The following is a 16156-nucleotide window of genomic DNA, read 5'->3' as shown; positions in this document are numbered from 1 at the left end:
TCGTGTGTGTTCAGTGAATGCTCTCTGCTCATAATCACCAGGTTGGCATATGCTCAGTTCACACTTGTCAATGATAAGAAATGATGGAGCCAGACTCAGAGTGCAGGCCTCCCAGTGGTGATTCTTCCTCTCCCCTCCTGTCTTGGCTCCAAGCTGTAAGGTAGCTGGGTGAGAGAGTGTAGGTGGCAGGCCCTGACTCCCCAGTCCCTACTCCACTAATGGTGGGACTGGTCTGTACCATCAATAGTACTTGTTGACTACCTATGCACAGAAAATTGGGCATGGATATGAAACACGATCTCTGCTATATGCGTAGTCTCTGCAACTATGATACTCTCTCAAGTCCAAGAAAGAGGCTAGATTTCAGAGTCAGACAGACTTAGGTTATAAAGCAACATGTTATAAAGATAGAGTCATGGAACGTTTGCTCAATAATGAGCTGCAGGATATAATGGAGGGCCATATTGTATGGAATGGACTGTAAATCTCATAGCAAGTCAGAAGGCCAGGGAAGTCAGCAATCTGACTGAGACCTAGAATGTGAGGTTTAGGAATAATAATAAATCATATAGTACTTTGTTATTGGAAGGGTACTTTCAATGATGTAATCTCTCTTGAGCCTCACAGCAACCTTACCAGACCCGTGTTAGTATCATCCTCATTGTACAGATGAGGAACTTGGAGGTCATAGCATTTAAGTACCCTCCTGAAGTTTCTTCAAATTATAAACAGTAGAATTAGTACCTGAACCTAGACCTTCTGACTGCTCATTCTCCAGGAACAAAAGCATCATTATTCTGGTAAAAAAGGAAGGGAGGGCTGATTAAGTAACTATCTGAGGTTGAAATATTGTGCTTAGTTTGACGAAACCTTTTTTGAGGTTCTACTAGGTTCCAGCATTGTGGTGGCTGTTAAATACACAAAGACAAAATAAGACATGATCCTTGCTCTCAAGGAAGGAAGGAAGGAGAATGTTCTGTAAATAACTGATCCTACATTGTGTAGTGTGATGGGCAGAACAGAAATAACAGAGAGGGAGCAATGATTAACAGTATCTGAGGGAATCAGAGAGAGCATCACAGAGGGTGTGACATAAACTGGATTTTGAAGAACAAACAAATTATCTAAGCAGATAAAAGAAAGACATTCCAGGCAGGGGGAAATGTAGAGGCATCTAGGTCTTGTCCTAGATCATCCTATAGGGGATGGGAAGAAATAAAGCACTTTGGGTAGAGGAGTAACATGATCAGTTCTGCATTTCGAGGAGAAAATTCAGTGGTATGGAGAATAGGTGGGAACAGGGAAGAGGCAGCAGAAAGAGAAACCAGCTGTGGGGAAGAGCCCGTTGCAGTGATCCATCAAGAGATGACAGGCCTGGGCCAAAGCAGCGACCGTTAGTTTAATGAAGACTTCGTACAAGGGACATTTCAGCCTTAGGACGAAGTGGTGGGGTCTGAGGGTTTATTAGGGATCTCTTCATCATGCCATTTTTCTAATGACATTTGTCCAGGATCTCAGTCATATATTCATCCTTCTTCCGATGGCCACTTCATTATTTTCCAGTAAGAAACATCTAAATGTCTCTTGCTATGAAGCATCTTTATCGCAAAGACCAAGTCTTAGGGTGCTACAGAGTACTCTGGGGAGGTCATGCAGAGCATGTTGATGGGTCAGCAGTGTGTGACTTGCTGCTGTCCTTCACGAACACCTTCTGAAATAGTTGTATCTACGCTAGAATGAATATTAGAAAATCTTAAGTAATTCAACTAAAAGGGAATGCCCCTGGAAGCTCATCTTGAAAAGAGGACCCTTTCAGTAGATTAGCAGAAAGTTGGCTCAGCAAGTCTGGGTTTGCTCAGAGGAAGAGACAAGTGACACTACCAGTGAGCCCTGGGGGCTCCCCCTTTCTAACAAGACCATTTCTTCAAACGGGAGCACCCATTGCTACAGAGTCATCTAGATGTTCCACGCACAGAGGCAGGTCCCTCTTTCACATACTCCCAGTCCAGTCAGCCTGACAATAGTGGTAGGAGGATGGAACCTGGTACGTCTCATGGGCCTTGTCAAATGGCCACAAGGGCAGGGGAAGCCGAGGTGTGTAGTGCTTAGCTGGACAGCCATGTGACTGGGCAAGATGCGTGCTGCCACGGAAGAATGGGGACAACCGTGGGCGCAACCAGTAGCCTCTGCCTCGCATTGCTGTGACCTCTGTAGAAATGTTTACTTGGACGGTCTTGGATCTTAAATTAGTGCTTGGTTTGTGAACATCCTTCCCCCACCCCCAATTCTGAGTGGAAGCCACCAAACACCGAGATATTTTTTGAAGATGGCTGGCTGCTTCAAATAGCTGTGTGCCTTGCAGACTGCCTTGCTGAGAGAACCACATGAAAGGCAGGAAAGAGATCTGGCATGCTCAGACCGTTATGGCAGAAGCATCTCAGATCTCCTGGGGGCAAGCTAAATTTGTGTCTCAGAGTCTTTTTTGTTTTCTTCTGTGTCTCCTTAAAGAATAAGTTTTGGGGACTTGAGGAGAGAGAGAAGCTTTGTGTTTCTGTGGCAGCAGACTTTTAGAGATAAGAAAAAGAAACAAAAGGCCTCTAGCATTGTCCTTGGAGGCAGGGCTACTTGCCAAGGTTTTATATTTAAACCACAGCCAATAGGGTAGAGGACCAAAGGGTGGGGACTCTTCATAAATGGTGTCGGAGTTCTCAGTCAGTCTTCTTGGCTGCTTCTCAGAGGCTCCAGGGGGGAAAGGGCCCCAACCTCCTCTTTAGGAATTTTCATATTGGATTTCCTCATGAATGAACAGTAGGGCCTATGGGCCCCAGAACAACATTGCTCTCCCTGACTGCTGGGTGCCATTCTGAGAGGCCTCACTACATGACCGAGGAAGAAGAGGGAGAGCTGGAGTTTTCTGTCACAGGAAACAGTGGTTTGAAAATGGGAACACAGGTGGTGCTGTGGGTGCAGAACACCCTCTCTTCCTGGTTCCATTTCATTTTATGAAGCATACACTAAGTAGGTCATTGCTCATTCCCTTCGAATCCTGCTTTGAGTCACTCAAAAGTGACCCTGCATTCCTCCTGAAACCTTCTTATATTCAGCACCCTGATCATTCTTAACCAAAGGATACATGACAGTCCTCCTCCCAGTTTTGTTCTATGGCTTCCGATTTAATTTATCTCCCTTCATCATGTACCTATCAGTGCCCCTAACCCTACATTGTATCAGGTAGGGCGTGATGCAAATAAAGCATAAGGAACAGGGTCTACCTTCAAGAATTTATGATCTAGGTGGGATTTCTATACCTTACTAGGTAGAAAAATATTATCATCTTAAGAAACCTCTACTAGAATTCTTCTTTGGAAAGGAACAGGATATACACTTAATTTAAATGTTAGAGAGCAGAAGGGGAGACCCTCCCCCAAGGAATCCAGCTGTGGTTTAGATGTTTCTGTATGAGAAAGAGGACAGATCTGGCTTGGATAGATATAGGGAGGGAAAAAGAGGGTCTGAGCCTATCAGATAGTGGAAAGCCACCAGGTTCACATGGAATCTGTTCCCTGCAACGTTTCAACCGCTCAGTCGCAGATTCACACCCACAGAGTTCTTGGTGTAGGTTTTTACCTTTTTGTGTGTGGAAAACTGATCAAGGCACTGCACCTTGCACCAAGGATAGCCCAGACTACAGCAAGCAGAGCCACACGAGCAAAGACTTGGAGGACCATGAGGAAGTCATTACCAGAAATTGCAGGAATCATGGGCAGTCTGATCCCAACAAGCCATTAAAGTAGCATTTTGTCCATATTTACCCAAATTGTCAAGGGCACAGAGTTCCTGACATTTAGTTTCCATATAAACATCTATATCATTAGATAATAGTACCAAATAGATGAGCACCGAGTGCAAGACCTCTTGGACCTGCTAGATAGGGAAACTGAGTCATAAGCAAACAAGACAGGGCCGGAGTGTTTCTGAACGCCAGCGAAAGGTCTTCTCTGGATGTGAGATCAAATCTATCTTCTCTCCTTCCAGTCAATCAACAGGAATTTACCAAGGATTTATTGTATACCAAGTCCCAAGATAGCCACAGAAGAGGTAAAGAAGTGGCCTCTGGCCTCTGAGAGGCTAGCAGCTATGTGGGGCAGTTGAGGCTAGTGGAAAGAGATGGCATTTATGTACCACATTTATGCCCCAGGCATCTCTCTGGACACTTTCCATAATTATTTCCTTGACTCTTGAGAAAGACTCTGTGAACTGAATATTGTTGTGCTCAATTTTCAGTCAAGGAGACCAAGGCCCCAGAAGTTATGAGCAGTCTATCTGAGGTTGCAGATCTATCAAGTAGTAAGTCCAGAATCTGAATCCACCTATCTGATTCCAAATGACCTCCCTGAAAATGGTCTTTACAGCAACAGTAATACCGCAGCTCAGGTTCTAAGATGCATGACATAAACCAAGGTGTGGCAGAGTCCCAGGGAGAAGGAAAAAGAATGGGAGCTGGAATGGTCAGGGAAACTGATACAGAAGTAGTAGGATTGGTCAAGGGTCAACACTGGGGAGGCCTGGTGGGCAGCTGAAGGTGAAGCAGGAGGAAAGGGGCGCACAACAAGAATGGGCAGGTGTGGGAGGGAGGGCACTGGGGGCACGGGCACCTCTCAGGGCTTTTCCTGTGGGAATCCCATCATCATAGGCCAAAACACAAAATGTGTCTATAGTTCCCATCCCGCCCAGCTCTGCCATCCACTTCTCTGTGACTCTGGGTACACCTCCGAATAAAATTAGCGGGTTGGATAAGACAGCGCCATAGCTCCTTTAGCAATTAAAAACCTCCCTCTATGGACCTATCACTTAAATCCTCCAAGAGATCCATATTGCTTTGTATACAAAGAGTAGGAGAAAAATTAGGGATTTTGAAATATCTCTCAGGACAAAGGCCAGCTTGACTCTCAGATCTGACCAGAGTAGCAGAAGCTGGACATTTATGTTATAGGACAAGGGTAGCAGACGGCTTTCATCCTCCTGACAACCTGGAAAAGAAGGAGACGGCTGGGACGTTGGTCTGAGCTCTGGCTCAGTCACCCTCAGTTCATGTGAGTAGGTGGGCAGCAGAGCTGTTGGCAGCAGGAGCCAGGAAATGGGACAAAGGCTCACTTTGGGGTTGAGACCAGTCCAGTTTTGTCATCTCCTACTCTGTAGTTTAGAGGCATCCCCTTGTGTGTTGGTTTTTTACTTTATTTGTATCTCCAGTGACATTTGAGAGAACTATTACCTTTTAAAATGGTTTAAATGGTTGGTGTATTTGTTCTTAAATTAACTGTTGTTTTTGAAGATCCCAATGTAGGTTAGGGAAGAAGAAAGAGGAAATAATCTCAAAATAGTCAGAGCGACTATAACAATTTGCTGGGTCAGTTCCATGAGCTGATGGAACATGGTGGTGTTTGGCTACCGTCTCTGCTTCTTATCTTCAGATTTGGGAGTTTTCTCCATGGATCCCTGGCGTTGGCAGCATAAGCCCTGAGTGAGGCTCTAAACACAGATCTTACTCTTGTGCTGTCCCAGACACACGTGCATGCACACACACATGCCCCAGCTGTGAGGAGGATTCTCAGGGGCTGCGAGCTGCTCAGAGGAGGACGGCATGGAGGACAGCTCCAGAGCAGTGGTGTCTCCATGCTGGAAATCTTAGACTTGATATAAATTCAGGAGTCTTATTAAAACTCTCTGCTGGCCCCTTGGCTTTTTGATCGGGTCATATGGCATGACACTCTGCAGACGTTGGTCTCTGGCAGGGTTAAAGCATGTTTATTTGGGGTAGGAAGTCTATAATCAAGATGTTCACAGGCTGGTTCACTGAGATTCCCTGGGATGACTTGATGTGTAAAGAGGCCGAAAAAGAAAAAGGAAGAAGCTTTTCAAATCCTAGAGGCAAGCTCTGGTTAGCTATGAGGGCTGAAGGTCCACTTGGAATTTGGTGGGATGCCTTTGATCAATTCACTGACTTTAGTCTATAGTTTTGTTCAGCTATGTGAACATCTGAATTGTGTCTGCAAGGACTCTGTTCCTCTGAAGCCCACCTATTCCTTTCAGCTTCTCCCAAAAAAATCCACCCCAGGTTCATCAACAAGCAGACTAATTCCACAATCATCCTAATAAACTATCTTAACACATTAATGTTAACACCTGCTGTTATACTACAGCTGACCCTTGAACACATGGGTTTGATCTGGGCAGGTCCATTTATATGTAGGTTTTTTTCTTTTTTCTTTTTACAAACACAGTACAGTAATGGAAATGTATTTTCTCTTTCTGTGGCTTTCTTAACATTTTCTTTTCTCTAGCTTACTTTATTGTCAGAATACTGTACGTAAAACATATAACATGCAAATATGTGTTAACTGTTTAAAGGTTTCAGCTAACAGTAGGTTATTAGAAGCTAAGTTCTGGGAGAATCAAAAATTATACATGGATTTTCAACTGTGTTGGGGGGGTCAGTACTTCCAACTCCCACGTTGTTCAAGGGTCAACTGTATTTAAAGCCTTAATGTTATTATTTTACTTAGAATCCTGGTGCTTCAGGTTGATCCCACTGTTCATTACCCTGGGGTAACTCACCCCAAGCCCATAAGCCTCTCTGACTCTCTAAGAAGTCCGTCTTTAGAAATCAGCCACTTTTCTACCCCAAGACCAAGCTCTAGTATTTGAAGGTCTCCATGCCTGCTTCCTTATGCACAAAAATGGGATTAATGAGAATAACTACCTTGTAGGATTAATTCCATTCACACATACAATGCACTAAAAATGGCCCATCCGCGATCCTCCTTAATTGTCTGTTAGTATCTTAGTAAGCCAAACGTCTTGTTTGCTGGGTCATTAGGTCTCACTGACTGTTTTCCAAGGTACTACTCCCAGCTTAGAAGGATTTGGCGAAATGGGTAAAGGAGAGAAAGAAAGAAAAAAAAAAGGTGGCTCCGTGACTTTGCTACTTCTCTAGCACTCGTATTAAGCATTGGAATCCCTGAGAGGAAAACGTACATGCTTTTCTTTCAGTTCAGGTCCAGTGGGTTCCATATAGTTATTTGCATGGAGGACAATAATAGCACTATTATGTTTATTTTTAAAAAACAAAAGTCGGACATTCTTCCTCCCAGTGTCACATGAGACTGGTGTGGGAGTGTGGGGACAGCAGGTGGAACCAGAACATTCTTTGTACCAAAATGGATACAGGACTCATCGGCGATTTAAAACTAGGGAAACGGGCAAGAGACATTGACTTGGAACAAATAAAGATGAGTCTGATTTTAGATATGTGATCATTGAGGTACAAATTAAGCATTTGGATAGAAAAATCTTTATGGAACTTGGGAAATTTCCATAGGAAATGAGGAAAGTCAAGTATGGTGAGAGAAATTAGGATAAGAGAACAGGTAGGAAATCTTCAGTTGTCTGAAGCTACTGTCTGAAACCATCAGAATGGATGTGTCCCCTGAGAGAGAACACGAGACTTGGTCTCCCCACTTCCGTGAAGGATGTTTTTAAACTCACAGTACTGTTGAGATCGCCCTTTGACTTTTTTTTTTCAGTGCCAAGACAATGGAGACTGTATGCTGGGCTCTTCTTAGGGGGTATCGTTGGTGTCATCTTGATTTTCGAAGTGGTATTACTGCTGTTGAGAAGAAGAGGTAGGTGTCTGACAATAAAGAGATTCATATCAGACTCTGTGGTAAGTAGGGAACCTCTCCGCACAAGCAAAGACTTGCTTGCACAGCTTTGGCTTTCTGCATGAAGCACTTTTGCAATAACACTAAGTACACATACCCTGGGACCTTCCTCAATTCAGTCTGATTCAATATGTCTTGATCCCTACTAGGCCATGGGGGTGGAAAGAGGGCTGAGCCATAGGTGTTGAACGTGGGAGACACTACACAGATCATTCACGCTCGATATAACTAGCCCTATGGGAGGGGTGGGTGGGGGATGCTGCAGGGGGCCAGACAAGAGGCTTGACTATGCTCCTAGGTACCCAATCCAGGGGACTCTTGGATCTCATTCAAGAAAAGTTACAATTACAGACGAATGAAAGGGCGTTATAATAAGATATTGTCATCCAAGGGTTGAAACCTTTCTACAATTTCTTTTTATTCTTGCGATATCCCTCTGAGAACAGTGAGTGAGTTGTTTCTTCGTGACTTAGCAGCGGGGTAATGGAGGCATAGAGAAGCCATGTGACTCGTGCAAGGTCACCCAGCCAGCTAATGAGAGAACCAGAACTGTAATTATGTCTCCCAACAACCAGGCCACGTGCCACTGGGAAGGCCCGCATGTCGTTGGGAAGACCCACAGGGAATGCTCTTTACTAAGATTTTTGTACAAATTCTGACTTATCTTAGGAAACTGTGCAATTTGTGAGGTTGCTTAAGGCCAAACTAAACAGTGTGGAAGATCACCCAGGGTACCTGGTAAGGCCCAGTTACCCCTTTGCAGTTTAAGTGCCTAGAGGATGTGTCTCCTGACCACCCCTCCAAGGGGTCTCCTGATTCCATATCACAGGGCAGGGCGCCTGGCCACACTTTTGTCACCTACCCACATCAAAGTCAGAAGGTCCTGCCCCCAGACCAGGACAGGTCCCTGGGCTGGCCTTCCCACGGTGGGGACAGGATTTGATCCTCACACACCAAGGTGATAACTGATCTTATTCTCAAGTAGATCAGCATTCTCACGTGTAACCTTCTTGAAAAAGCCCTTACCACAGCACTCTGTGCTGGCTTTGCTGGTATCAGAAAGTCTAGATCACAGCACAGCCACCTACTTTTATCTCATTTCCTCCAACTGAGTGTTAGCTGGGGAGGGTGGGGGTAGGGTGATTCAGACAGAAACTGTGATGAGAGCCTAAGGGGATGGGGTAAAGCACCCACATTTGGCTTAGATAATAGGGAAAGAGTGAGATACCAGGGTTAAGAAAATGGAGATTAATGCAGCCATGCTAACCTAGCCAGAGGGGGTGCCAGGATCCTAACTCACATGCTTTCCTCAACTACATTCTGCTCATTGCGTGGTTGTGCTCTGAAGGGAATAATGCCCCTCATCTCCCTCCGAAGGGAACAAGTCCCTGTCACCCTCCCCAGCCGATATCCATCCTCGTCTCCAGCCACCCTGTATTACTTGTAAGCCAGGAACTTGAAAGCCTTGCCTCAAATCTGTGGGAAAACCTATATTAATTGTTACACCCTCTGCAAGACTTTGCTTAAGAGATTCTTTTGGCACCTTGTGATGCTGTCACCTCCAAGAAGCTGCCTGGCTCTGAAGGTTTTCAAATGGTTTCTCTGGCAATTTCATATTCAGAATACACTGGTTAAAAATATGGGATTTGGCCTCAGACACCCTTACATTCAAATGCAGACTTTGCCACTGACAAGCTCTGTGACTAAGTGAGCTCTCCTCTGTAAAACCGGATGATATTATGTACTGCACGGTATTGTTGTGGGGATCCGTGAGTCATACACAGCGACTACCAAGTCCAGTGGCGTCCATGGATAGACGATGGATCACAGACCAATGCATGATGGATGGATGGATGGATAGATGGATGGATGGATACATATGTACACACATAGACAAATCTTTAAAAAAAATTTTTTTTTATTTACTCATGAGAGACAGAGAGAGGCAGAGACACAGGCAGAGGGAGGAGGCTCCATGCAGGGAGCCCGATGTGGGACTCAATCCTGAGACCCCAGGATTACTCCCTGGGCTGAAGGCAGGCGCTAAACCACTGAGCCACCCAGGGATTCTCATAGACAAATCTTTTAATGGAGTGAATTAAAACCTCAGTGTTTAAGTCCTATGGCCAACAGGGGAAGGCACTAGAAGCATCTGGGAATAGTCCTCAGAGCAGATTTAAGTACATGAAGTCCTGATAACAAAGGACAACTTTGTGCTTCAGGAAACAGTTGGAAAGGACGTTACACAGTCCACAGCTTCATTTTACAGCTACGGTAAAAGAGGCCCATTTGGATGACAGGTTTTGTCCAAGGCCGCTGAGGGCCAGGATACAGACCCCCTACTGTGAAGGCCACGACATTTCTCACTCAGCCCTAGGTCCTCACGACTTTGAGCCGATTTGAGCTAACTCCTGAAACCTGCTCTGGCACCGGGAAGGAAAATACATGACTGGACAACCTTGATCCAGTGGCTTGGACAACCTTGATCCAGTGGCTTCCTAGGCAGCAACATTCAGCCTCACTCCTCCTGTCTGAGCATTTACGACTGTCCAGCCTGAGCTGACCTGAAAGTCGCAGTCCCTGAGGACTGCTCTGTTCTCCACTCATTTCCTTACAGCCTGAGGACAGTGCAGGGCGGGCATGACTAACTTTGCAAACACCCTTGGATTTGAACTGAGAGGCTATATTTTGCAGACCTAAGCTGCACCCTCCCTATTTCCCCCGTCACCCTGACCTCTATCCTCTGTTCTACACGTGCACATATACGCACACACGCACACATGCGCACTTTGTAGCCAGTGTCAATCCTGGCCAAAAAAAAAAAAAAGAAAAAAAGTAAATCCTGGGCCCACCAGGCCCTCCATGCCCCCCGCCCCCAGGAACATCATACATGGACATTCTTTAATTCTTTGAGTTTCCCCAATGGCTGCCCATCATCCCCCCACCCCCCCGAAGGATCATACCCTCATGTAGAAGATCCTAGCATCTTCACCACACATATACATACTTGGTCTTTCTCTTCCAAATAAAAACATATTTCTCCTAGGTGCTTTTCCCTCAGAAACATGCTCCTAGTTTTTTTTTTTTTTAAAGAGGATAAATTTATTGGTGTTAAAATAAGTCCACCCTGAAGACTTATGTGTGGTTTCCTCTGGGCCAAGCATCCACTGCCCCTACCTGGACTTTGCAGTAGTCCCCAAACTAGCTCTATGTTTGTCAGGCACTCTCACTCCATCCTTCTCACTGTTGCGTGATGCATGTAAAGAAGATCAGGAAACATTAGAAAGAGTGAGATAGGTCTACTGCACCAGCATGGAATATGTGCTCAACACACATAAGTGAAAAGATGAAGTTACGCAGAAAGGTGTACAGAATGGCCCTATTGCATTAAAAAAAAAATCTGTATAGCAAATGTCCCGAACTGCACTGTCTAATGTGATAGTCACTCATCATGTGTGGCTGCTTCAGCTTACATTAGTTGGAATTAAATACAATTTAAAATTCAGTTCCTCAGTTGCATTAGCCATAGTTCAAGTAAGTGCTCAAGAGCCACCCGTGGCTTTTGGCTAACACATCAGACTGCAGAGATAACTGCACAGAGCTTGTCTGGATGGATATTCATCAAACTTAAAAGTGATTGCTTCTGGGAATGAAATTGCGTTGGTTAAGGGGGGAGGAGGGACACACTTTTTTTTTCTACCTTATATAATTTTAATTTTTGTAACGACAATGGATTAGTTCTATAATTTAAAAAGAAAAAGATTAAAAACTGGTTACACGTTAAAAAGTTCTGCAACATGTTAAATTCCAGAGACCCTGGGCTCTGAGCAAAGTTTCCGGATGGTGGGTGTCAGAATGACACTGTTACTTTATTTTCCAATCAGTCCCGGGGGGCCTTCCATCTTACATCTCTTCCCCTATGCACACGTAAAGTGCCCCAGAAACAGAGTGAAGCACCGTGCAACAAGCGGGAGAGTACAAAAGGGTAATGAGCCCTGTCCTCGGAGAACTGACAATCCTATTAGGAGACCAGATATGCACATTAAACAATAGAGATTAAAATAATTGAACGGCATTCCAGTTACATGTAACACATCCTGGGCCTAAATCAGGCTGCCAGGCATTGTTCTAAACACTTTACAAATAGTATCTCATATGATCATCACAATGGCCCTGTGAGGCAGATACGTCAGTCCCATTTCACAGATGGAGAAATAGAGAGATCAAGTAACCAACCTAAGGCCATGTGACACATGTGCGGGGTGGGGGTTGGGACTTGGTGTTTGTTCCTTTGGGACCCCTGGGGAAGATGGCTATGCGGTGGGGGGTAAAGACCCGACAAATCCTAGCAGAGTTTGTGCGTGGGCGGGAGAGAGATAACCACTGTGATTTCTTTTCCCCAGGTAAAACAAATCATTACAAGCCAACAAAAGAAGAAAAAAGCCTTACCATCTATGCCCAAGTCCAGAAATCAGGTGTAAGTTCTATACTTTCTTTGTCTAGGGTGGACCTGTCATGTTTCCTGAGGGATTCCTGGCCAGTCCACCTTGTGTGTCTGACACTCATGGTTCTGCATGGGTTCTGGAGCAGAGGAAATTAGGGAGGCGGAAGTCAAGAACAACTTCAGTGACAGATGGGACTATTTATTATTTGAAATAATGGAAAACATGGGACGCCTGGGAGGCTCAGCGGTTGAGCATATGCCTTTGGCTCAGGTCATGATCCCCGGGTCCTGGGATCGAGTCCCACATCGGGCTCCCTGCATGGAGCCTGCTTCTCCCTCTGCCTGTGTCTTTGCCTTCTTTCTGTGTCTCTCATGAATAGATAAATGAAATCGTTTAAAAAGTCTTTAAAAAAAAGAAATAATGGAAAACAATGGATGATCTTCTGGTCATCTGTGTCTTCATAAGGGAAAAATGAGGAAGTGAGAAACACAAGACACATGACTCCTCCAGCCCTGGCATTCCAGGTGTCTATGGTTCCATTACCAAACTCTCCCCTCTCTAGGGACAAGGGCACAGGCTTGCAGACAGAGCGAGGGTTCAGAAAGGCTGTTGTATGGCGTGTTGAGCTGATCCAAGCGTAGGAGTGTGCAAAATGCCATGGAGACAGGGAAGGGGGATCTTGAGGATTTTGGTTGGAGAGATGGGAGGTGATATGGAGGCTGGAGATGAAAGAAAGTGAAACTTGATGGAGGGAGGGTGGTTGGACTGAGCCAGAAGAGAGGAATGAAGAACTAGTCATGACGAAGTCGAGGAGCAGATATGTTAGGAGTAAGAGGGAGGCTAAAGGAATACGGTTAGGTAGGAAGATAGTTTAGTTCTGCGGACGTGAAGGCAGTTCTAGGTGATGCACAGGCCAGAATCTGGCCGGTCAGAGGAAGCAAACTCTAGAGTAAAGGATATGAGGGTAAAGGTAGCTTTGATTAGCACCTTGGAAAATCGTATCAGATGGCAATAAAGGCATTTCTGGTCACCAGAGATGAACTCTAGGACAAAGCTCTTCTTTCTGCTGCCGCCTACTGGCCTGGGCCTTTAATACACAGACCATCACCACGGCTGAGGACCACCCTTCATTTATTTAAATATAGGAGAGTCCCAAGACTAACGTCCACCCCTGCATTTACACATTTAGTAACCAGTTTCAACTTTAGCAGAGTGCCTTCCCTATCTGGTGCTGCTAGCATCCCTCTTTTTACTGTAAAGTATGACATATATACCAGAAGGGCACAGAGTATAAATGTCAGCTCAGTGAGTTACCCCATGGTGTTCTCTAGTAAAGCAAATCTTCCCGCCTTGTTTTTCTCTAACGGGTTTCCCTATTCTTGTCCCTTTGTACTTTTGTATACATTTCAGAATCAGTTTCTCAAGTACCAGAAAAGGGGAAAAGTCCTATTAGGATTGCATTGAATCTACAGACCTGTTTGAGGAGAAATTACATCTTTCAGTATGGAATGCTCTAATACAGCATAACCACCACCCAGATCAAGGAACAGAATATTGCCAGCAACCCCCACAAGCCCGCCTTGTGCCCACCCCTTCATCTCTATTCTCTCTCTCCTCACCAAAGATATCACCACCCTAACATCTAAAAATATACTTTAGCTCTCTCTTTCTTTATCTTTATAAAACTGGAATTCTACAGTATTTTCCCCCTTGGGTCTGTTTTTTCCCTCAATATTACTTTCATGAGATTCATATGTCTTTGTGCTTGATATAAAGAATTCGCTTTCATTGCTTTATAGAATATCAGTGTATGAATGTACTAGAGTTTTTAAAAATATTTTATTTATTTATTCAGGAGAGATATATAGAGAGAGGCAGAGGCATAGGCAGAGAGAGAAGCAGGCCCCATGCCGAGAGCCTGATGCAGGACTCAATCCCAGGACCCCGGGATCAAGCCCTGGGCTGAAGGCAGACGCTCAACTGCTGAGCCACCCAGGCGTCCCTGAATATACTGGAGTTTATCTGGTTGACTATTGAGGGACATTTGGGTTATTTCCAGTTTGAGACTCTTATAAAAATTCCAACTGTGAACATTCACATGTGTGTCTCTTGGTAGATACATGCACACATTTTTTTGGGTATGTACCTAGAAGTAGAATTGCTGAATCATACGGTATGCATATCCTCAAATTGGCTAGATGAAGCAAACTGCTTTTCGAAGTAAGCGCACCAATTGACTTTTAGGCCAGCTACACATTCTAATCCACACTAGGTGTTATCAGCCTTTTTAATTTTAGTTATTCTATTGGATGTTTCTTTTTATAGTTTTATTTTGTATTCCCCTAATTATTAAGGAGGTTGGACAATGCTAATATTTATTGGTGATAGTAATACCCTTTCTTAAAGTGCCTGTTCAATCTCTTGCCCATTTTCCTTTGAATTTCAGGATTTTAAAAATGATTAGTACAAGTTCTTTAAATATTTTGAGCTTTTTTTTACAGTTACATTTTATTTTATTGTTTAATTAAAACTTTTAAAAATTATTATTTGGCAGTTACATTTTAGCAAACACGCTCACCCATTCTGTGGTTTGCCTTCGCAATTTCTCGGTGACACCTTCTGCTAAAGAAAGGTCCTTAACTGCAGTGTAGAGCAATTCAACAATCTCTTCCTTTATAGATAATGCTTTTTGTGTCCTGTTTGAGAAATCTTTCTCTACTCCCGGGCAATGATGATATTCTATCATTTTCTAAAAGCTGTGTGGTTCATCTTTCACATTTATATCTGTTACGTATCTGAAAATGATTTTTGGAGCATGGTGTGAGACGGAACAGGTCTCGTTTTTCTCCAGAGTGGGTTCTATCGACCACATACTGGAAAGATGGCCCTTGTTCCTGGCAGTTCCACCTTCACAAGCCAAGGGTCCATGTGCATCAGGACCCATTTTTTGGTTCTCTATTCTGCTCCCTTTGCCTGTTTGTTTATGCTTGTGCCAGCACCATACAGTCTTTACGAATTCATTATAGATTACAGATTCATAATAAATTTGATATCTGGTGAAATGTCTTCTCACTTGTTCTCATTCTTCAAGAGGTCTTGGCCATTTTAGTCATTTGCATTTTCATATATATTTTAGATTCAGTTTGTCAAGTTCTACCTAAAAATCCTGCTGGGATTTTAATCAGAACTGCACAGACCACTTTGAGAAGACCATACGTACTAATAGTATTGGGTCTTTCTATTCACAAAATAATACATCCTTTCCTTCATGTGGGTCTTCTTTGGTTTTTCTAAATGATGTTTTACAGTTTTTTGCATAAAAGGACTTGCCCGTCATAATTTATGACTTGGCATTTGAGCATTTGAGGTTTTGGAATACTATCATCAACATTATCTTTTAAAATTTTTTTTTGGTTTCTAATATACTATTGATACATAGAAATATAATTACTTTTTGTATTTTAACCTTATATTTGCAACATTGCTAAACTCAGGTATAAATTTTAGTCATTTGTCTATATATGACTTGGAATTTCTCTGCCCATAATTGTATTATCTGTAAAAAATTGCAGTACATTTCTTCATTTTCAAATCACATCACTTCTCTTCCCTGTTTTACTGGCTGAGACACCCTTCCCAGTGTTGAATGGAAGTGTTGGAAGAGGCATCCTTGGATGGTTCCAAACTCAAAAGGGAAACTGTCAACATCTGACCATTAAATATGATTTTTGTTGAAGGTTTTTGGAGCTACCTTTTCATCTGATTGAGAACATTCTCTTCTATTCCTGATTTGCTACGGAATTGACATTGAATTTTTTCAACATTTTTATCTGCATCTATTGATATGATCTTACAGATTTTTTATATTATTTTTAAAATTATTATTTATCTGCTGAACCACACTGATCTGCAAAAACTACATTGCATTTGCATTCCTGGAATAGAAGCAATGAAGTCTGGTCCTTTTTAAATATTGCCTGGTTTTATTTT

The 16156-nt window shown here is 43.6% G+C and overlaps 1 protein-coding gene across 1 annotated transcript in view; it reads left to right on the top strand.

The window, feature by feature from the left end:
- Positions 1-16156, top strand: part of SLAMF1 (signaling lymphocytic activation molecule family member 1) — a 32923-nt gene that overhangs the window by 10600 nt on the left and 6167 nt on the right. Inside the window, exons 4-5 of the mRNA XM_041722609.1 lie at positions 7584-7682; positions 12125-12198. Coding sequence (XP_041578543.1) covers positions 7584-7682; positions 12125-12198 — 173 coding nt within the window. The remainder of the gene's footprint in view (positions 1-7583; positions 7683-12124; positions 12199-16156) is intronic.

This window comes from Vulpes lagopus, chromosome 11 (assembly GCF_018345385.1).
Source record: "Vulpes lagopus strain Blue_001 chromosome 11, ASM1834538v1, whole genome shotgun sequence".
NCBI classification, from domain to species: domain Eukaryota; kingdom Metazoa; phylum Chordata; class Mammalia; order Carnivora; family Canidae; genus Vulpes; species Vulpes lagopus.
This window is presented reverse-complemented; position numbering and strand designations above follow the sequence as displayed.